At 43.8% G+C, this 24,037-nt stretch overlaps 1 protein-coding gene across 2 annotated transcripts in view; it reads left to right on the top strand.

The window, feature by feature from the left end:
• Positions 1 to 24,037, top strand: part of LOC124711878 (transmembrane protein 145-like) — a 113,358-nt gene that overhangs the window by 49,339 nt on the left and 39,982 nt on the right. For both annotated transcript variants that reach the window (XM_047242118.1, XM_047242117.1), the window contains exons 7-8: positions 7,586 to 7,735; positions 16,531 to 16,703. In XM_047242118.1, the coding sequence (XP_047098074.1) occupies positions 7,586 to 7,735; positions 16,531 to 16,703 (323 nt within the window). The remainder of the gene's footprint in view (positions 1 to 7,585; positions 7,736 to 16,530; positions 16,704 to 24,037) is intronic.

Raw genomic sequence — 24,037 nt, 5'->3', positions numbered from 1 at the left:
CAGCGGGGAGAGGCGGTAACGTCCCCTGGGAAACCAACACGGGTGCCGGCAATGGGGAAGCCGGTGTCCGAGAGGTCGGAGGGAGGGTGCCCAAACGTGGACGTAGCTGATTTTGGTGACGACGTACCACTCGGTCCCCTGCTTGCAAGGTATAGAGCCTGCGGCCATTTCAGCGCAGGACCACCGCTGGTATCCAACATGGACTGCGACCAAACCCACGTGCCCAGACTGACATAACCAGTGGAAAGCCAGGTACTCCGTTTTGCGGAGACTGGCAAGGACCAGGCTGGAGGAGGTGCAGCAGAGTCCTATGTTGGCGCCCATGGAGGAGCTCTGCAGGGCTGCGGTCTCCCATTGGTGTGGTCCGGTATGCCGTCAGGAAAAATGTCAATGCCTCCTCTGCAGGAAATTCGTGCACATACTTTTTCATCTGCGTCTTAAATGTGCGCACCATGCGCTCGGCTTCCCCATTCGATTGTGGATGGAAGGGGGGACAGCAAACGTGCCGAATACCAAAGCGCCTACAAAAATCCTGGAAGGCCTGCGAAATAAACTGTGGTCCATTGTCTGAGACCAGGGTGATTGGCAGACCTTCCACAGAAAAGATTTTTGCTAGTGCCTGGATTGCAACTTCTGAAGTGGTTGAGGAGCAGCGAACCACATATGGGAATTGGGAATAAGCATCAATGACAATGAGCCAGAAGCTATTGAGAAACGGGCCCGCAAAATCGATGTGAACACATTCCCATGCGTGGGTTGCCGGTGGCCATGAAGAGAATGCTGCCCTGGGAGATGCCTGTTGGCTGGCACACTGGGAACAGGCGGCCACCAAGTGCAGAATTTCTCTGTCAATACCGGGCCAGTACACACGTCTGCAAGCCAAGGTTTTAGTATGGGAAACACCCTAGTGCCCCGCATGTAATAACGTGAGGACCTTCCTTCGTAAACTTGCAGGAACAACCATGCGAGGAGCTGTATCATCGGTAGCCAGAAGGAGAACTCCGTCCAAGACCGAGAGGCAGTCTTGTAGAATAAAATAATTACGAAGAGGGTCCTAGGTCCGGCCTGAAGGGTGGGATGACCACCCCTGCTGAATGAGGCAAACTACTTGTCGGATAACCGGGTCAGCTGCCGTTTCCTTGGCGACTCAAGAACTAGTGATCGGGAAGCCATCATCCGCTTGGCGGGACACCACATCCAATTGAAAACACATAATCTCCTCTCGATCAAACGTAGGATCCGGGCTGACCGGAAGACGGGAAAGAGCGTCGGCATTTGCATGCTGCCCGGTAGGGTGAAAATGAATGTCATAATGGTACTTAGAGAGGAACAAGGCCCAGCGCTGTAGTCTGTGGGCCGCCCTATCCGGAATCTGAGAGGCGGGGCCAAATAACGATATTAACGGCTTATGGTCAATGATTAACTGAAACTTCGTGCCATACAAGAAAGGGTGAAACTTGGTAACAGCGTAGACAATGGCCAAAGCCTCTTTTTCCACCTGGGAGTAATGGGCCTGCGCGGGCCTAAGAGTTTTAGACGCAAACGCCAGTGGTTGCTCGGAACCATCTGCATTGCGATGGGCCAGGACCGCCCCCACCCCATACTGTGAAGCATCGGTAGCCAGGACCAACAGCTTATGGGGGTCAAAAGTAGCCAAACAAGGCGCTGACGTGAGGAGGCCCTTCAACGAGGTGAACGCTCGCTCGCATGCAGGCGACCAATCAAAAGGAACACCCTTGCGCAGAAGGCAGTACAGGGGGTGGGCTACGGTGGAAGCCCTGGGAATGAACTGGTGGTAATAGGCTATCTTACCTAAAAGAGCTTGTAACTCTTTCAGCGAAGTGGGCCGAGGAAGGTCGACGATACCTTGGACCAAACTTCCTAGTGGCTGGATGCCATGCCGAGAGATGGTGTAGCCCACATACTCAATGGACGATTGGAAGAAGTTTGACTTATGCAGGTTGCAACGCAAGCCCACAGACCTGAATTTGAGAAAGAGGGTGCGAAGGAGGTGCAAGTGTTCCTTTGTGCTGGGGCCTGTGACAATTATGTCATCCAGGTAATTAATACAATGAGGGATTGTCGACGTGACGTGCTCAAGATAACGCTGGAATATCGCCAGGGCACTGGATATTCTGAAGGCCAACCGCTGGTATTGGTAAAGGCCAAACGGGGTGTTGACGACCAAAAGCCGTTTGGAGTCCTCATCAAGTGGTATCTGATGATAAGCCTCTGAAAGATCAATTTTCGAAAAATATTGGCCTCCCGCCACGGCGGAGAACAATTCATCAGCACGAGGCAAAGGATAGGTGTCCACCACCAACTGGGAATTAATGGTGGCCTTGGAATCGCCACAAAGACGTAATTTTCCCGAGGGCTTCCTTACAATAACGAGGGGCGAAGCCCACTCACTAGAAGAAATGGGAAGAATGACCCCTAGGGCTGTCAGCCGGTCTAGCTCTTCCTTTACCTGAGGGCAAAGAGCCAAGGGGATCTGCCTCGTGCGTAGAAAACGCGGGCGAGCCGACGCCTTCAACGTTAAGTGAGCTTCAAAATCTGAAACACGCCCCAGGCCCTCCTCAAAGATATCGGGAAAGTCTGAGATCAAAGATTCCAATGATTGATAGGGAACGTCTTTGGAGACCAACTGTATGGTGTCAGCGATAGAAAAACCGAAAGCTTGAAAGGCATCCGGGCCAAAAAGGTTAGCGGAGCTCGCATCACTGACAACAATAAAAGTAATAGGCTGAGTGACTGATTTGTAAGTCACGTCGGTAGTGAATTGACCCAGTAGGGGAATGAACTGTTTACCATAACCGCGTAGACACCGGTAAACTGGCGCCAATGGGGGCGATCCAAGGTTGGAATAAGTTTGTGCATTCAACAACGAAACTACTGCGCCCGTATCTACTTGCAGTTGTAACCGGCACGACAGAACCGACACCTCGATAAAGAGTTTGTGTGCTGATGCGTCAGGAGCCTGGCCTGATGAAACTTCCTGAATGTCAACGTCCATGTCCTCCGTACCTGCTTCCTTCGATTCTTGTGAGGCTGAGCGGCAAACTTTAGCAATGTGACCTTTTTTATTACATTTGCGACAAAACGGCCCAACGCTGGGGGCACTCTGACCGACCATGATGTATATAGCACGACGCACAGGACAGCAATGGGGGCCGACGGCCGGAATTCTGTTTATGTGCTGTGCGGGAGCGGCCGTAACGGCCGGATTGTACCGCTCGCACATCGTCCACCCCGGACACAGTGGACGCGGACGCGTCGGCCTGAACCGCCGCGACGTTGCACCACGATTCCAGCTGTTGACCTGCGGCGTGAGAGACTTCATACGATTGAGCATTGGACAGGACTTCCTCGAGGGAAGGATCTTCTAACTGCAGGGCCCATTGCCGGACCTCCCTATCAGGGGCCGAACGAACAATGACGTCACGTACCATAACGTGGGCATACGACTCTCGCGACTGCTCTGTGACAAAATGAGACTTGCGACTAAGACCGTGCAGGGTAGCGGCCCACGCCCGGTAAGACTGATGGGGCTGTTTCTTGCATTGATAGAACTCGACCCTAGCCGCCACAACATGCATGCGGTGGCGATAATATGAAGACAGCAATGAACACAATGCGTCAAAAGACAAGGACGAGGGTTCCTGCAACGGCGCTAGCTGCCGCAAAACTTGATACAGTGAGGGAGATATCCAAGACAAGAAGAGAGCACGACATACCTCCGCATTGGCAACATGAAACGCCTGGAAATGCTGCCAAAGGCGATCTTCATATGCGTCTCCATCCTCCGCCGTCTCGCCATACGGGGGAAAGGGAGGAGGGAACGGCGCTGGAGCAGACGGCGTGGAGAGCAACGCCAGAAGCACTTGTTTCAGGGTGGCCATGAGCTCCATCTGCTGCTCAACCAAAACCCGCACTAAATCCTCCATGCCGTGGAGAAGCTGCGAAACCAGAACAATGACGCAACACGCGAAAGAACGACCCTACTCGTTGCCAATTGTGTAGTAACACTGTTCACGTTTACGTTGCACTTCACTTAGCGTAGACCGGGACTGTGTCCTAGGCATGCCCGATGTTAACTGACTGGGCACGGCCCGTGCTGCCTGAGTTGTTGTTGTTGTTGTTACGCTGGCAGAGGTCACGTCCGAATTCTCGTGTGCCCTCTGGTGGATGGGACTCTACTTGCGGCAACTACCGTCCGTGACACGCCGTGCCGATGTGCGCCTCCCGTGATCTTTCCGGTGGCTACTGCAGTCCAAATGCCACAAGCCAGTGTACAATTTCCACTCACCTCTCTTTTGCACTTCCTCTGTCCCTGCAGACTTTTGTTTCCACTACCACTGCTTCTATCTTCACCCACCGCTCTTTCTCTTTTACTGCCATTGTCTCTCACCGACCATCAATATCTCAGCTGTCTTCAGTTCCCACTACTTTTTTCACCCATCTCTCTTTCTCTTTCACTGCCACTTTCTCTCTCCTACCATCTCTGTCTTCTGTCTCTTCTTTTTTGTTCCACTGGCACTGTCTCCTCCCTCTCCCACTATCAGTGTCTCTATGCAACTCTCTTTCAATGCAAAAAAGTGCAAATGTGTTCAAATGCCAAAATTATTGTTAAGTAGTGGAATGAGGATTGAGGCAGCTGGTGCCCCATTTTTTCTGACACATTCTTTTAGAGAGGAATATATTCCCACTCTCCTTCAACACTACAAAGTGCAAATCTGTTCATAAGCCAAAATTTTTAGTGAGGAATGGAATGAGGGTTGAAGCAACTGATTCCCCACTTTTCTGTCACATTCTTCTAAAGAGGAACATATTCATGTTTACTGTTCCATGACAGGAGCATTTTTCAATTGTTTCCCTTCTTTTTACTGCTACATCAGTGTGTGCTGTTTATATAGGATTGATTATATGGGTCATTAAAGTTTTGAAAGTTTATTTGTATACTTCAACCCATTTATATACTTTAAATTAATTGTGTGAAGTCATGGGATTGTGTGAAGTCATGGGATACCTCCTAATATTGTGTCAGACTTCCTTTTGCCTTTTGCAGGGCAGCAACTTGATGAGGCTTGGCCTAAACAAGTTGTTGGAAGAAATACTGCAGAAATACTGAACTGTGCTGGCTCTGTAGCCATCCATAATAACAGAAGTATTGCTGGTACAGAATTTTGTGCATGTGACCTCTTGATTACGGATCATAAATGTTCATTGGGATTCATGTCTGCCAATCTGTGTGGCCAAATCATTTACTCAAATTGTCCAGAATGTTCTTCAAACCAGTCACAAATAGAATGAGATTTTCACTCTGCAGCAGAGTGTGCGCTGATATGAAACTTCCTGGCAGATTAAAACTGTGTGCCGGACTGAGACTCGAACTCGGGACCTTTGCCTTTCGCGGGCAAGTGCTCTACCACTGAGCTACTCGAGCATGACTCATGCCCTGTCCTCACAGCTTTACTTCCACCAGTACCTCATCTCCTACTTTCCAAATTTCACAGAAGCTCTCCTGTGAACCTTGCAAAACCAGCCTGGAGGCTGTGGCTAAGCCATGTCGTGCTAGTTCTGTAAGGTTTACAGGAGGGCTTCTGTGAAGTTTGGAAAGTAGGAGACGAGGTACTGGCAGAAGCAAAGCTGTGAGGATGGGGTGTGAGTCATGCTTGGGTAGCTCAGTGGTAGAGCACTTGCCCACGAAAGGCAAACGTCCCGATTCGAGTCTCAGTCCGGCACACAGTTTTAATCTGCCAGGAAGTTTCAGTCAAAAATAGTTGTAACCTGGTGACATGATGCATTGTCATTCATAAATATTCCATCATTGTTTTGGAACTTGAAGCCCATGAATGGCTGCAAACTGTCTCCAACAAGCTGAACATAGCCATTTCCACTCAATGATTACCTCAGATGGACCAGAGGAACCAGTCCATCCCAGGTAAACACAGCCAATACCATTATGGACCCACCACCAGCTTCCATAGTGCTTTCTTGACAAGTTGGGTCCATGGCTTCATGGGGCCTGTACCACACTTGAACAATACCATCAGCTCTTCCCAACTAAAATAGGGACTCATCTGACCAGGCCATGATTTTCTAGTTGTCTAGGGTCCAATCGATATGGTCTCAAGCCCAAGAGAGACACTTCAGGCAATGTTGTGCTGTTAGCAAAGGCACTCACATTGGTCGTCTGCTGCCATTGCCCATTAACACCAAATTTCACAACACTATCCTAACAGATACATTCATTATACATCCCACATAGTTTTCTGCAGTTATTTCATGTAGTTGCTTGTCTGTAGCCCCTGACAACTCTACTCAAATGCAGCTGTTCTCAGCTATTAAGTGAAGGCCATTGGCCACTGCATTGTCTATGGTAAGAGGTAATGTGTGAAATTTGGTATTCTTGGAACACTCTTGACACTGTGGATCCTGGAGTATTGAAATACTTAATGATTTCTGTAATGGAGTGTTGCATGTGCCTACCTCCAGCTACCATTCCACATTCAAAGTCTGTCAATACACATCTTGCAGGCAGTGCACTGCCCTTTTATACCTTGTGTATGTGATACTACTGCTATCTGTGTATGCAGATATCACTGTCCCAAGACTTGTTTCACCTCAGTTTAAAGTTTTATTGGTGAAGAAATTGAACCTCTGGATCTCGGCTATAGATAGTGACAGTGAAAAAATTTCAAGATTCCATGAGAACGTCATTTTCAAAACAAATGGTAAAAATGTCAATGGTTTGCCATGAATGGAAATTATAGGAATGGTCATACCCCCAATTGGACGTTTGGTACTCAAAAATCAGGTTTATCTTGATAGTGAATACTTATTTTCAGAAATGTGAAAATGGTTTTTCTAACTGAACTTTTAAAAACCATATAATTAAAATTTCATCCAATTGCTGTGGTGAGTTGCTTAGATAATTGCAGCTCGTGGTGCAAAAATGGCTAAAAACTGGATTTTGTGGTTTTCTGCATGAGTGCAGTAATTTTGAACATGTGGATCTCTGTAATATATATTGCTGTAAAAAACTTATGTTACTGGAGAACATCATCTTAAGAATTACATTCTGTATTCAAAAATCATGGTTTTTTGGGCTTTTTTCAGGAACTTTCCATGAACAAATAATGCTTTTATAAGCTTCCTAAGGTCCATTCTAGACCATAATTAGTGCAAAAGAACCAGCCAGTTTACTCAATTTGCCTCGGCTGGAAGAAGTGTGTAATGTTTAAATTATGACCAGGTGCTGTAGGGTTGCTACAGGATACCTGTTCTTCTGATAGCTATATAAAAGGTCACTAGGGAAAGGGCTATCCAAAACTATTGATTCCTTATCTCTGTAATCAATAGCACTCCAGTAATGACCCCCAAAAAATTCCGTTTATGCGTGTGACTTTTTGGAATATATTAGTACTGTCAACTGTCGTCGGCAGACTGATATAAGATGTAAAAATAAAATGCACAATCTAGAATTAATTCATATGATAATGTAATAATTATTTATAGAATGAGTAGATGGTTTAATTGATGTGGGCAGAGCTTACTCACATTTCTTCTCATTTGTTTACAGTGCGACTGAAATCCCGAAAATTGTACCATTCTACGTACAAACTATTTTATGCATCAGTGGTCCTCCAATTGTTTGGGATAACATTCCTAATGTGTGCATATGCGCAATATGGTTTACATGGTATAAACTGTCCAGGAATGAAAACCATAGGTAATGTATGCTATTTAATATCTTCACAAATTATATGTTCTCATAACTTTTACTAGTGTTATTTACTTTTATTACTACGCTCAGTTAAGACCATGTTTTCAGTTGTACAGTCCAATAATTTCTTTTTCTGTCTAATATCCTAGATCTCTATTTAAGCCAACTGACAATTTTTGGTAGCAAAAAGAATGAAGGATAACAGTAATGATGAAAGGAGCACAAAATAATAAAGCAGATTTTAGTTAACACTAAGCATTGTCACAAATAAGAAACTTCCGAATAGTATGCATTCCATAGAGTACAAATTGCCACAGCTTGGCACAGATAATTAGTATTTTCAATTAGTTGACCCCCCTGAAGATGTACCATCTCAGATGCAGGGTTCCTGAGGACAAAATTATAAAAATCTCCAAATTGTAGTTGTGAAAATGGATATACATAATATCACCTACAGAGGGTGCTGCAGATGCAGAACAAAGTAGAGAATCAGCATTCGAGATGACAGCTTACTTGCCTCACAATCCACTAGAATATGCAGAGTACTGAGGAAACACCAGGCTGAAGTGATCCTTCATCATCCAGTTAAAACTTTGTTGCCTTTCGGATTGATAAAATGTGAATTAGCTCTACACGAGGCAGAACTTTACAGTGTCCAGTATGAATGTGGGAAGTCTTATACAGGGTACACAGCATGCACCATTTATGAACGTATTCTGGAGTGCCATCAGCATACCTGCCTGTTTTAAGTCAGCAAATCTGCTGTTGTAGAACAGTGCATTTCTTCAGGTCATTTGTGAATTATAATAAGGCAGTAAATCTGTTGCATGTATCCTATTTCCAGTACTTCATCACCAAAGCATCAGGATGTACCCTCTTATATCAAATACAAACAATATTAAACAATGGAAAATCCAGGATGAAATGTAACAATATTATGAGAAGGAAAGTTGCTACGCACCATATAGTGGAGATGCTGAGTCGCAGATAGGCACAACAAAGAGATTTTCATACTTTCAGCCAATGGCTTTTGTCACTAATAGACAGATTTATGTGCACATACACACTCACGCAAACACAACTCACACACACGACAGTAGTCTCATGCAACTGAAAACACACTGTGAGCAGCAGCACCAGTGCATAATGAGAGTGGTGACTGTGTGGGGGAAAGGAGGAGGCTGGGGTGGGGAGGGAGAGGGATAGTATGATGGGGATGGCAGACAGTGAAGTGCTGCAGGTTGAGCGGCGGGCAGGAGAGAGGTGCAGAGGTGGGGAGGGAAGTAGTGGAAACAGAGACACATAGGGAGAAATAGAAATAAATAAATAAAATAAATAAAAAATAGCAAAACAGACTGGGTGTGGTGGTGGAATGATGGCTGCATAGTGCTGGAATGGGAGCAGGGAAGGGGCTGGATGGGTGAGGACAGCGACTAACGGAGGTTGGTGCTCCAAATCCCTTACCTCATGGCTCATACCCCTCTAATGGACCCAGATGCAAGACGTGTCCCATACATCTTCCCACCACCACCTACTCCAGTCAAGTCACTAACATCACCTATCCCATCAAAGGCAGGGCTACCTGTGAAACCAGTCATGTGGTGTACAAGCTAAGCAGCAACCACTTTGCTGGATTCTATGTAGGCACGACAACCAACAAGCTGTCTGTCCGCTGTCTGTAATGGCCACCAGCAGACTGTGGCCCAGAAACAGGTGGACCTCCCTGTTGCTGAACTTGCTGCCAATTATGGTATCCTTCATTTCAGTGACTGCTTCACAGCCTGTGCCATATTGATCCTTCCCACCAACACCAGCTTTTCTGAGTTGTGCCTCAACCTTCGTTAGTTGCTGTCCTCACCCATCCAGCCCCTTCTCTGCTCCCATTCCAGCACTACACAGCCATCATTCAACCACCACACGTGGTATTTTTTTTAAATTTATTTAATTTTTTTAATTTATTTCTCTCTATGTGCCTCCTTTTCCACTACTTCCCCGACCCCCCTCCCCACCTTTCCCCTGCCCGCCGCCCAACCTGCAGCACTTCCGATCCACCATCCCCACCATACTATTTCTTGTATCCCACCTGGAAGGCAGCACATGGGTCCGTTCCTGAAAACTGACAAAGAGGCCGAATGAAAGGAAGTGAGTTGGAGCAGGTGAGGTAAAGCACATCGGTACTGTAAGTTAAGTAAAAGAGGTTTTGACTGGTGCATGAATATATATAAATGTATATGTAACTTTATACAGATGAGCACACAGATGTGCAGCCAAAGTCCAGATAAGAAAGGCTCAATAGCAAGCTAAGCTAAAGTGATGGTTCTCGGCTGTCTGGTCTTCATGAACTGGGCGAAAGTGGAGTGGCACTCATAGAGCTGCACAGCGTTGGCTAGAGGGTGCTTTGGTCAGTGAAGATCTTCCGCTCTCGCAGTGCCAACCTAAACTGTGGCATCAGAACTATCGATACCACATCCCTCCCCCCTGAAATGGTGCACCGTCATTGAGTAGGGCTTCTGACGGTGGGTGGAAGGACCCAGGGCTGGGGCAACTGAAGGGGAGAACAGCGGAACTGCCACCCCCCAATTGCTCGTGAGGGGGTAAGGAAAATTCCCCGTTGAAAACCTGCCCAGGACACGCACCTCCACCGGGTCTGCTCGGATGAGGAGGCGGAGGAACAACCTCCATGGACGCCAGCGGCAGCGGCGGCAGCATGATGTCAGCCTTAGCGTCCATCAGTTCTGGCATCGCGGAGGAACACAGCAGCAGCGGCAGCCGTGGGTGGGGCTGTGGTGGTGGCAGGAGGCACCCGCCCAGAGCAGGAGACTGGACTGGTGGCGGTTGCAGGAGCACCCGTGGTGGAGGCGCTGTTGGTGGAGCCATGAACTGAGGCGGCAAAATCTGCGAGGCCCCCAATTCTGCCGGAAAAGAACCAGTGGCAGAAAACTGAGTGCGGCACAAATGGATCTGATTCCAGTGTCTCTTGACAGTGCTGGAGGGACCAGAAATTAAAAATAAGGTACAGCCGAGCTGGCAAAGAATGCACCCCTGCTCCCAGTGATGCCTACCAGAGAAAACACAATAGAACACCAAAGCATGGTGCACCAAGCCAGAACGAGGTGAAGCAGTGGGAGAGCACAGCAGCCAGTGCAATAGCTGCAAGAGTGACCAATGGGCGTGGCCATGTAGCAGTTCAATTGGGGAACAGGTGCTGCACAGCTGAGAGCGATAGGAAGCAAGAAAAGTCCCTAGCGCATGCTCGCCATTTGAGTGGGGGTGGAACGGGGCTGAGATGAGATGGCGAATGCCATTACAGCACAGAACACTTCAAACTTGGAGGATACAAATTCAGTGTCATTGTCGGAGACAATAACTTCAGAAAGGCTGTCAATGCAAAAAATAGATGACAAAGCCCTTATAGTACTGGTAGATGTAGTAGAAGACAGAAGCACAACAAAAGGAAAGTTGCTGTTTGCATCAATAACTATCAACCAGCAGGTGTCCCAGAAAGGACCTGCAAAATCAATATGAATGCGCTGCCAAGGCGCAGTAGGAGTCGGCCACGCAAAGAAGCGCTGGTGTGGAGCAGATTGGTGCTCCACACAAGACAGACAATTAGCAAGCAAATTCTCAATTTGTCTATCAGTGCCATCCAAGTGCAGTAACGACGCGCTAATTGCTTCGTCCACACTATACCCCAATGACCAGCATGCAGTAATCAGAGGATTTCTGACTGCAATGAGCAATGTACAACCACATGAGACTGATCATTGTCAATTCGTAAGAAAATAACACCATGGTGTACAGACAATTTGTGATGTTGCGCAAAGGAGTGTCAAACAAGGGGATCACAAATCTGTGTAGCAGACAAAGGCCATTGAATACGAATATATTGCAAAAGAATCTGCAAAGAAGCATCAGCAGCTGTTGTGGAAGCAATACGACAAAACACCACTTTAAAACCATCAGCTAATTCCTTATCTTGCGAATCAACAAACATGCATGACAATTCGGAAGAATCAAACACTTAGTCAGGACCGATAGTCAGATGAGACAGAGCATCGGCATTGCCATGCTGGGCCATAATTGTAGTTAGACAAAAACAAAGACCAATGTTGCAACTTGTGTGCAGTACGGGTTGGAACTGGCTTTGACGGGTGAAACATCGATGTCAAAGGCTTATGGTTGGTGACCAAATAGAACTTGTGACCGTACAAAAAATCATGAAACTTTGTCACTCCATATACAATAGCTAAAGCTTCTTTCTCGATTTGAGAATAGTTTTGTTGGGCAGAACTGAGAAACTTAGACACAAAAGCGATCGGGCGATCGACAGAATTAATGCGGTGCAAGAAAACCACTCCCATGCCTTGAGAAGATGCCATGACAGCCAACACCTGGTTATAGAGGGATCGAAAGGAATCGAACAGCAATCACTCAACAAAGCAGATTTGACCTTGTGGAAAGCAGAATCACATTTCGAAGACCAAATGAAAGGAAAGTTTTTATGCCTAATGCAATCCAAAGTCACTGCAATCTGTGCTGCGTTTGGTATAATCTGATCATAATATGTAATTTTGCCCAACACAGACTGAAGTTCTTTCAAGTTCCTGGGTGCTGGCAAGTCTCTAATCGCATGGAGACATGACGGTGAGGGGTAGATACCCTGTCTGTTAATCATATGTCCTAAATACGGAATCTCAGTTTGAAAAAAATTGCACTTGTCTCTGTTACACTTGAGTCCTGCCTGCAAAAGTACAGTAAATAAGGCACACAAATTCTGCAAATGTTCGTCAGGGGTGCGCCCTGATATGATATGACAATATTGTCCAGATAATTGGAACAACCAGTGACAGTGGCACACAACTGCTGCAAGTAAGACTGAAAAGTAGCAGGAGCTGAAGCACAACCGAACAGAAGGTGGCAAAACCTGAACATTCCAAGGTGGGTGTTGATCACAAAATAGCGCTGTGACTGTTCGTCAAGTGGACTTTGAAAGTATGCATCCTGCAAGTCAGTTGTGGAAAAGAATTTTCCCACACCAGGCTTATCAAAAATGTCTTCAGGATGGGGTAAGGGAAACATAGCGACCACTGTCTGGGGTTTACGGTAGACTTAAAGTCAGCACAAATATGGAGATGACCATTTGGCTTTTTCACACACACTATAGGTGAAGCCCATTGCAAAGCAGAAACAGGTTCAATGACCCCACTGTCTTGCAAATGTGTAAGTTCAGCAGCTACGGCGTCACACAGTGCATCCAGTACCGGGCGTGCATGCTGGAAAATAGGCATGGCATTGTCTTTAACTATATGTGCTGCAAAGTCCATGGCACAAGCAAGACCATCAGAAAAGAGTTCAGCAAAATCATCGTGTAGTGCAGCAACACTGTCTGCATGGTCACTAGCGCTGATGTAAAGTACATTGTCCTGAATTGCGAGGCCAGAAAGTTCAAATGCGTCCATGCCAGAAATATTTGTAGCATGACTACAGTGGAACACATGAAAAGACACTGTATGTGTCATTGCACTATACGTGACTTGCAAACTACACACGCTGAGTACTGAGATTTCCTGTCCAGTAAATGCAGTCAGTGTGGAATGTGAACGATGAAGCGGGGAGTGAACCAAGCAAGTCACATGTTGATCTGTTCAGTAAAGAAACTGATGCACCACTGTCCAGCTGCATGCAAACAGAATGTCCACAAGTGTCCAAAGTCACAAAAAATTTCCTCACATCATGCTGAATGTGAGAGGAAGTGTCTGGCAAAACTTGTTTATTCACACGACGAGCTGTAGAAGCACAGGAAGCAGAAGGGTGTGAATAAATGGCATTAACGTCCATAGGCTGATGTGAATCATGATTATGGCGGTTCCATCGTGCTGACATCCACATGAGTCAAACGAATGGGAGACAGGTTGTGAATTAGAGTTTCTCTTCTTACACAGAGCTTGCACATGAGACAGGCGAAATACCCTCAGACTTCGAGAAGAATATAATAATTCCAATCCCAAAGAAAGCAGGTGTTGACAGATGTGAAAATAACCGAACTATCAGTTTAATAAGTCACAGCTGCAAAATACTAACGCGAATTCTTTACAGTCGAATGGAAAAACTGGTAGAAGCCGACCTTGGGGAAGATCAGTTTGGATTCTGTAGAAATATTGGAACATTGAGGCAATACTGACCCTACGACTTATCTTAGAAGCTGGATTAAGGAAAGGCAAACCTACGTTTCTAGCATTTGCAGACTTGGAGAAAGCTTTTGACAATGTTGACTGGAATACTCTCTTTCAAATTCTGAAGGTGGCAGGGGTAAAATATAGGGAGCGAATGGCTATTTACAATTTGTACCGAATGGCAGTTATAAGAGTTGAGGGGCATGAAAGGGAAGCAGTGGTTGGGAAGGGAGTGAGACAGGGTTGTAGCCTCTCCCTGATGTTATTCAATCTGTATATTGAGCAAGTAGTGAAGGAAACAAAAGCAAAATTCGGAGTAGGTATTAAAATTCATGGAGAAGAAATAAAAACTTGAGGTTCGCCGATGACATTGTAGTTCTGTCAGAGACAGCAAAGGACTTGGAAGAGCAGTTGAATGGAATGGATAGTGTCTTGAAAGGAGGATATAAGATGAACATCAACAAAAGCAAAACGAGGATAGTGGAATGTAGTCGAATTAAGTCGGAGGATGCTGAGGGTATTAGATTAGGAAATGAGACACTTAAAGTAGTAAAGGAGTTTTGCTATTTGGGGAGCAAAATAACTGATTATGGTCGAAGTAGAGAGAATAGACTGGCAATGGGAAGGAAAGCGTTTCTGAACAAGAGAAATTTGTTAACATCGAGTATAGATTTAAGTGTCAGGAAGTCGTTTCTGAAAGTATTTGTATGGAGTGTAGCCATGTATGGAAGTGAAACATGGACGATAAATAGTTTAGACAAGAAGAGAATAGAAGCTTTCGAAATGTGGTGCTACAGAAGATTGCTGAAGATTAGATGGGTAGATCACATAATTAATGAGGAGGTATTGAATAGGATTGGGGAGAAGAGGAGTTTGTGGCACAACTTGACTAGAAGAAGGGATCGGTTGGTAGGACATGTTCTGAGACATCAGGGGATCACCAGTTTAGTATTGGAGGGCAGTGTGGAGGGTAAAAATCATAGAGGGAGACCAAGAGATGAATACACCAAGTAGATTCAGAAGGATGTAGGTTGTAGTAGGTACTGGGAGATGAAGAAGCTTGCACAGGATAGAGTAGTATGGAGAGCTGCATCAAACCAGTCTCAGGACTGAAGACCACAACAACAACAACTTAGTATGTACTGTCTAACTGAAAAAAAGCAAAGATGCATATAATGGACACAACGTGTCAAAAGAATGGGGAAGACAGATTAGTTAAACAAGTAATACATTATAAACCAATAGGAAACAGAGCTATAGTTTGTCTAAGGAACAGATGGCTTCAGTGAAGACAGGACAGTTTGTCAGCCTATTCTAGACAGTAAAGAAGAAAAAGAGGAAGAAGGTGGAAAAGAGATCAGTAGAAATTTGACTGTCAGAAGACCTTATGGCTTAGGATGGTGGTTATCTCTTGGATTCCACATGGTATCATGGCAATAAGCAACTCTTTTTCTCTATACAAATGGTGTTTTTTTACTAGTTCAATGGACAAGCGTGGACAATGTGACACCAAAAGCTGAACTTAGCAATGAGGGCACTTGAAATAACCTACCATTTTACAGTAAATGCATGCGTACTCGTGTAACACCTGCTCAGAAACTTGAGAGTACACTATACATGATCTGATGCAAGTTTAAATGCAAAGGCTCAGTGTACTGTTCTTGTATGAATATGACTAGAAGAGTCTCAGCAGAAGAAATATGGCAGCAGTTGTGAACATCTGGCAATTTTATGCAATACATCACATCCATTTCAGTTCTCCTCCCACTGTGACACATATCAGTTACTTTGATGGTAAACAGTTGCTAAATATGCAAGCAAACTGAAAATGAATGCTGATACCAAGAACTTATATATTAAATTACCCCTGGCCACTTCCCTATTCTCTTTTAAATACTACAGCAATGGAGCAACAGTGAACAAACCCATCTGAATTACAAGAGTTCTCACAATCTCCCTGGATGAAACTACAACTACTCCGCCTGTGAGCACCCTTTCCGTAAGTCGGATAACGCTTCCCTGCACTGCTCTTCCCTTTAATAAATTTTCCATGCCAACCCTCCCTCATCTGGGCATTGGACTTTGATCTCTCCCTTGTCTCTTTCTCACATTCTACCATGTGAGGTTTGTGACTGTTTACTGCTTGAATTCACGTTTTGACACTGACACTAACAGCCATGTGTGTCTCCATCTCATTCCTGCTGCTATAATCCTTTCCACTGGCCCCCCTCCCCTTTTTGAACTGTTTCTCCAGACCTTCATTCAAAAACAGTCTGAACGATCCTGTTATCCACCTGTAATTCATCATGTTACATTTTAATACTCATCTGTATCTACATGTCTACATTTGCTGTCATGCTCAAATTTAAGTAATTGATTTCTGCAACCCTCCAGAAATAAAAATATTAATTCCTATAACCTTTCCAAGCTTAAAAAATAGCTCCAGAAATTCTTTATTTTTTTTTTTCTTTTTGCATAAAATGGCAAAATGAGTGGAACTGCTAAGAAATAGCTAGGTTATGTGCCAACATGCACTTATATAATATCTACTTCAAAGTGATTACAAAACTGAAAATTAATAAATCTTAAAGTCTAATATTGTATTTTTTTTCTTTTCCATAAAAACAGGTCAGATGCTGGAGATAGCTAGTGAAGTGGTGTTCCTCCTCCTCCTTCTACTCATTGCGAAAGGGTTCACAATCACTCGTGCAAGACTGAGACTCCCTGGAGCTGTAAAACTGACAATCTTCATGAGTGTTTATGTTGTTGCCTCAATTGTGCTTTTTGTTTACAAATTACTGGTAAATATTTAACACACTTTATTTATATTAGTCTGTCTTAATTTTTTCTTTTTGTGTATGAGTATTAAGTACTTATTTTTGTGCCTCCATGTGTTGGGTATACTTCACTCCCCCAATTCAATATGCAACCGAGGTTACAGTAATTGACAGCACTGCTATTCATAACATTCTTATACGCACATCAACAACACAAAATGAAGTCTTCAGATCACTATGTCCAAATGCTGATGCTTAACACCACAGCCTGTAACATTGATAATCATAATAAGTTGGAAACACTGAAGATCACAAATGAAAACATAAATTTATGAATTATTTTTGAAACACAAACTGGAAAAACATACACAATATTTTGAATAAAGGAAAGAGTATAATGTATTCTGAAAGATAATCTTACAGATCTTATTACAATTGTAGTACCAGTAGGTTAAATGCTTGTAAGCCCTGGGTTGAAAAGAACATCATAATATCATGCAAAGTCCCAAGCAGACTACATTTGACGTTAAGAAACCATGATGATTACAGAATTAAATGACACAATAACTTTACGTCACCAGAATCAAAATACGAGCATGCTAAAAACATTCAACAACCAACATCACATAAATATTTCTTTAATTAAAACAACTAGTTTAACAGACTTTTCTGTGATCTTTGAGCCTTAAAAAATCTTTTTGTTATGAAATGTGTTCATTTTATGCTGGACATTATGCCAAGTTGCCAAACAGATAAAAATCATCACATTATAAAAGATTTGTCATAACTAAAATATTTGGAAATATAAAGCACCTTGTGCAAATGGCCAACAGGGATGAATGTGCGAGTGGATTATCATGATGCAAGAGCCATGAATTTTTCGCCATATTTCAGGCCATTTCCTTCTTACATTTTCTTGCAGGCATTGCAACATATCCTGACAGTACCATCAATTAACTGCTTGTCCCTGTGGCTTGAATTCATGATCAACTAATCCTTCAAAGTCAAAGAAAACAATCAACATGGCTTTGACATTTGATCTGACCTGATGAGTTTTTTTTTTGTCTTGGAGAAATTTTCCTGACCCATTGTGAAGATTTAACCTTGGTCTCAACATCATAACTATAGACCCACATCTCCTCACCAGTTATGATTCTCTTAAGGACCATCTCCTTCTCATTTGCATAATCCAAAAGCTCTTCACAGATTTTGCAAGGTGAAGGTCTTTCTGGTCTTGACTCGTGCGATGAAAGTGGCAGCAACGTGATGTATTCCAAGATGCTGTTTCAGGATTTCAGGACTTGATCCAATTGAAATGTTACACATTCTTTTGCAATCTCTCAGACAATCAGTCTCTGATTGGCACACACAATTTCACTGACATCCCTGGCATAAACATCATCAATAGATGACAAAGGGCATCCTGTACAAGGGTCATCTTTAACTTCTCTCCAGCCATTTTTAAACCAGGTAAACCATTTGTAACACCAAGTATGTCTTAAGCATTCATCACTGTAGGCTTCATGGATCATTTTACATGTCTCTGTAAAGATTTTCTTGAGTATCACACAAAATTTAGTGTAGACACATTGCTGCCATCTTGAAATTACCAAACTTTGCAACACATTGCTCTGCCCAATACAGCACTGAACAATTTCTAACAGACATATGACAATGAAACTTCTGTCAGTTACACATTAACACAGATGTGTACAGGGATAACAACTGCATTTCACTCCAACCCACCATTGACATGAAACTGACATGAAATATTTTAGTTATGACAAACCCTTTATAATGTACTGACTTTTATCCACATGACAACTTGGCCTGGACTGGGGGGGGGGGGGGGGGGGGAGGTTTACTGTACTCCCTCTCACACTTTTGGTGTTACATAATTTGTGACATCACAAGGCAAGCAGCGTACTATTGTACTTTGTTACTGAAGCACATTAAGTATTGCTCAGCATAACAAAAATAACTAAAAATAAATAATGTCATATCCAGGGTACTACAGGTCAGAAGACCTGTACCTGAAATCAGTGAGCTGCCTTTGTTAAAGAAATTCCAAGTGAAGAAAAATGGTAAAATGATGTCTCCCAGAAGGGTATACTGATGTGACAACAACAAGGATTAGGATATACTGCTACCCAACACACAGAGAGGTACTGAGCAGTAATAGACTCATATTCTGATCTGAAAAGATGCTTCTCCATAATTTCTGGGCATTATCTGAAAATACGCAAGGTTCTGGGTTTGAGGGGATGAGGAAGTGGCTCTGGTAATTTGCTTCTATACCAGGTTGGGAGGGTAGTTGCGGGATGCGAAACCTCCCACAGTAGAACCCCAAAAGTGCCCCACTTGTGACAGGATACTTTCCGGGACTGGATCAGACTCTGAATGTGGCTCTCCAGCAGGGATACGACTTCCTCAAATCCTGCCCTGAAATGAGATCGATCCTTCATGAAATCCTCCCCACTTCACCAAGAGTGTCTTTCTGCCGTCCACCTAACCTTCATAACCTCTTGGTTCATCCCTATGAAATCCCCAAACCACCTTCCCTACCCTCTGACTCCTACCGTTGCAACTGCCCCCAGCCTAAAACCTGTCCCATGCACCCTCCCACCACCACCTACTCCAGTCCTGTAACCCGGAAGGTGCACACGATCAAAGGCAGAGCCACGTGTGAAAGCACCCACGTGATTTACCAACTGACCTGCCTATACTGTGAAGCTTTCTATGTGGGAATGACCAACAACAAACTGTCCATTCACATGAATGGACAAAGGCAGACAGTGATTGTTGGTAATGAGGATCACCCTGTGGCTAAACATGCCTTGGTGCACGGCCAGCACATCTCGGCACAGTGTTACACCATCCGGGTTATCTGGATACTTCCCACTAACACCAACCTGTCAGAATTCTGGAGATGGGAACTTTCCCTTCAGTATATCCTCTCTTCCCGTTAACCACCTGGCCTCAACCTCACCTGTCATTCTACAACATCTTTGCCTCTGTACTTCCGCCTCGACTGCCATCTCTGCCCAAACTCTTTGCCTTTACAAATGTCTGCTTGTGTCTGTATATGTGCGGATGGATGTGTGTGTGTGTGTGTGTGTGTGTGTGTGTGTGTGTGTGTGTGTGTGTGTGTGCGCAAGTGTATACCTGTCCTTTTTTCCCCCTAAGGTAAGTCTTTCCGCTCCCGGGATTGGAATGACTCCTTACTCTCTCCCTTAAAACCCACATCCTTTCGTCTTTCCCTCTCCTTCCCTCTTTCCTGATGAAGCAACCGTTGATTGCAAAAGCTTGAATTTTGTGTGTGTGTTTGTGTTTGTCTGTGTGTCTATCAACATGCAAACACTTTCGTTTGGTAAGTTACATCATCTTTGTTTTTAGATATATGTTTCCCACGTGGAATGTTTCCCTCTATTATATTCATACATAAGTTGAGTAGATTACTATAGATATCACTTACATACAGTAATGGTTCATACATTTGTCTTAGTATTCTAATTATACTACATGTTTGAAGAGAGGACGAGCAGATTAGAATTCACTGAGTGAATATAAACATTTATTTACTTAGAAGGCTTTTAACTTCCTTTGGAACAGTTTTGGTTCACAAGTTTTCAAAGCTTGTGGCAGCTTGTTGAACCATATCTACCCATTAATATAAAGACTAATGTCAGTTATGTTTAATTTTGTCCTCTGCCTAAAGTAGTTTTCTTATTTCTAGTATCATAATTATGTATATCATTGCACTTATTTAGTTTGTTTTGACTATTCAGAATTAGTGTAACAAGTTTATACAAATACAAGGAATATACTGTTAGATAGTTATAAAAGATCCACGACTGGAGTCTGTGGACTTTAGTCAATGCATTAACCTAATGGCTCTTTTCTGTAACAGTAATATTCCATTCTGGTGTATGTCTGTTGCACAACCCCACAGTTCAATACCAGAATCCAGAAATGGATAAACTGTTCCATTTTTTTTTGGGTCATCAGTCTACTGACTGGTTTGATGCGGCCCGCCACGAATTCCGTTCCTGTGCTAACCTCTTCATCTCAGAGTAGCACTTGCAACCTACGTCCTCAATTATTTCCTTGACGTATTCCAATCTCTGTCTTCCTCTACAGTTTTTGCCCTCTACAGCTCCCTCTAGTACCATGGAAGTCATTCCCTCATGTCTTAGCAGATGTCCTATCATCCTGTCCCTTCTCGTTATCAGTGTTTTCCACATGTTCCTTTCCTCTCCAACTCTGCGTAGACCCTCCTCATTCCTCACCTTATCAGTCCACCTAATTTTCAACATTCGTCTATAGCACCACATCTCAAATGCTTCGATTCTCTTCTGTTCTGGTTTTCCCACAGTCCATGTTTCACTACCATACAATGCTGTACTCCAGACGTACATCCTCAGAAATTTCTTCCTCAAATTAAGGCCGGTATTTGATATTAGTAGACTTCTCTTGGCCAGAAATGCATTTTTTGCCATAGTGAGTCTGCTTTTGATGTCCTCCTTGCTCCATCCGTCATTGGTTATTTTACTGCCTAGGTAGCAGAATTCCTTAACTTCATTGACTTTGTGACCATCAATCCTGATGTTAAGTTTCTCGCTGTTCTCATTTCTACTACTTCTCATTACCTTCGTCTTTCTCCAATTTACTCTCAAACCATACTGTGTACTCATTAGACTGTTCATTCCATTCAGCAGATCATTTAATTCTTCTTCACTTTCACTCAGGATAGCAATGTCATCAGCAAATCGTATCATTGATATCCTTTCACCTTGTGTTTTAATTTCACTCCTGAACCTTTCTTTTATTTCCATCATTGCTTCCTCGATGTACAGATTGAAGAGTAGGGACGAAAGGCTACAGCCTTGTCTTACACCCTTCTTAATACGAGCACTTCGTTCTTGATTGTCCACTGTTATTATTCCCTCTTGGTTGTTGTACATATTGTATATGACCCGTCTCTCCCTATAGCTTACGCCTACTTTTTTCAGAATCTCGAACAGCTTGCACCTTTTTGTATTGTCAAACGCTTTTTCCAGGTCGACAAATCCTATGAAAGTGTCTTGATTTTTCTTTAGCCTTGCTTCCATTATTAGCCGTAATGTCAGAATTGCCTCTCTCGTCCCTTTACTTTTCCTAAAGACAAACTGATCGTCACCTAGCGCATTCTCAATTTTCTTTTCCATTCTTCTGTATATTATTCTTGTAAGCAGCTTCGATGCATGAGCTGTTAAGCTGATTGTGCGATAATTCTCGCACTTGTCAGCTCTTGCTGTCTTTGGAATTGTGTGGATGATGCTTTTCCGAAAGTCAGATGGTATGTCGCCAGACCCATATATTCTACACACCAATGTGAATAGTCGTTTTGTTGCCACTTCCCCCAATGATTTTAGAAATTCTGATGGAATGTTATCTATCCCTTCTGCCTTATTTGACCATAAGTCCTCCAAAGCTCTTTTAAATTCCAATTCTAATACTGGATCCCCTTTCTCTTCTAAATCGACTGCTGTTTCTTCTTATATTACATCAGACAAATCTTCACCCTCATAGAGGCTTTCAATGTATTCTTTCCACCTATCTGCTCTCTCCTCTGCATTTAACAGTGGAATTCCTCTATCTGTTCATCTTCAGCTTGCGACATCGGCATGTATACCTGAACTATCGTTGTCGGTGTTGGTCTGCTGTCGATTCTGATTAGAACAACCCGGTCACTGAACTGTTCACAGTAACACACCCTCTGCCCTACCTTCCTATTCATAACGAATCCTACACCTGTTATACCATTTTCTGCTGCTGTTGATATTACCCGATACTCATCTGACCAGAAATCCTTGTCTTCCTTCCATTTCACTTCACTGACCCCTACTATATCTAGATTGAGCCTTTGCATTTCCATTTTCAGATTTTCTAGTAACCCTACCACGTTCAAGCTTCTGACATTCCACACCCTGACTCGTAGAACGTTATCCTGTCATTGATTATTCAATCTTTTTCTCATGGTAACCTCCCCCTTGGTAGTCCCCTCCCGGAGATCCGAATGGGGGACTATTCCGGAATCTTTTGCCAATGGAGAGATCATCATGACACTTCTTCAATTACAGGCCACATGTCCCGTGGATACACGTTACGTGTCTTTAATGCAGTGGTTTCCATTGCCTTCTGCATCCTCATATCGTTGATCATTCCTGATTCTTCCACCTTTAGGGGCAATTTCCCACCCCTAGGACAAGAGAGTGCCCTGAAACTCTATCCGCTCCTCTGCCCTCTTTGATAAGGCCGTTTGCAGAATGAGGCTGACTTCTTATGCCAGAAGTCTTCGGCCGCCAATGCTAATTAAACTGTTCCATAGAGAACAATTTGGATTGGCACTATTTTTGCCAACTGGCTCATAAGATACAGGCTACTGCTGATTTTCTCTCACACAGAAGTAATGTGGTTTACCTAACAGAGATTTTTGTCCAAGTGGACACCAAGAAATTTAATGTTATCTGTTTCTGCTGATGTAATACCACAAATATTGTTTATTTCAGCTTCATGAGAACAAGTTGTTTTAAATGTTAGTAGCTGACTCTTACTGATGTTGGTGTTCAGACCCTGATCTAGAAAATAGGTGGTTACTTCCATCAAACTCTTAGCTGCAACTGAGTGTAATGTCTACAACTCTTTTTCATAAAATAAGAGGGAGCTGTCATCAGCATAGGTTACTAGATGTGAGTTGAAAGGTTGTGTCAAGTCATTGACATAAACAAAGAAGAGAAAGAGACCAAGGATCAATCCCTTTGGTACCCCCTGGATTACTGTATCTCCAGAAGATTGGAAATCTATTACCTTGTTACCTATTTTACATGGAAGTTTAGTACACTGTTTGCTATTTGTCAAGTATGTGGTCAGTAATTGTGTAGATGAGTCCTCGATGTTGTAAGCCTTCAATTTCTTAATGAGCAACCCATGGTTGACTGAGTTGAAAGCTTTGGAAAGATCTAAGAATATGGCAGCTTTCTTCATACCTTGGTGTAGGAGAGTGTACACTTTATGGAGAAATTCAGCAGCTGCAGTCAAGAATGAGATTTTCACTCTGCAGCAGAGTGTGCACTGATATGAAACTTCCTGGCAGATTAAAACTGTGTGCTGGACTGGGACTTGAACTCGGGACCATCACCTTTCGTGGGCAAATGCTCTACCATGTGAGCTACCCAAGTACGACTCACGCCCCGTCCTCACAGCTTCGCTTCTGCCAACGTTCCAAACTTTACAGAAGCTCTCCTGCGAACCTTGCAGAACTAGCACTCCTGAAAGAAATGATATTCCGGAGACATGGCTTAGCCACAGCCTGGGGG

This window comes from Schistocerca piceifrons, chromosome 8, assembly GCF_021461385.2.
Source record: "Schistocerca piceifrons isolate TAMUIC-IGC-003096 chromosome 8, iqSchPice1.1, whole genome shotgun sequence".
Lineage (NCBI taxonomy): Eukaryota > Metazoa > Arthropoda > Insecta > Orthoptera > Acrididae > Schistocerca > Schistocerca piceifrons.
This window is presented reverse-complemented; position numbering and strand designations above follow the sequence as displayed.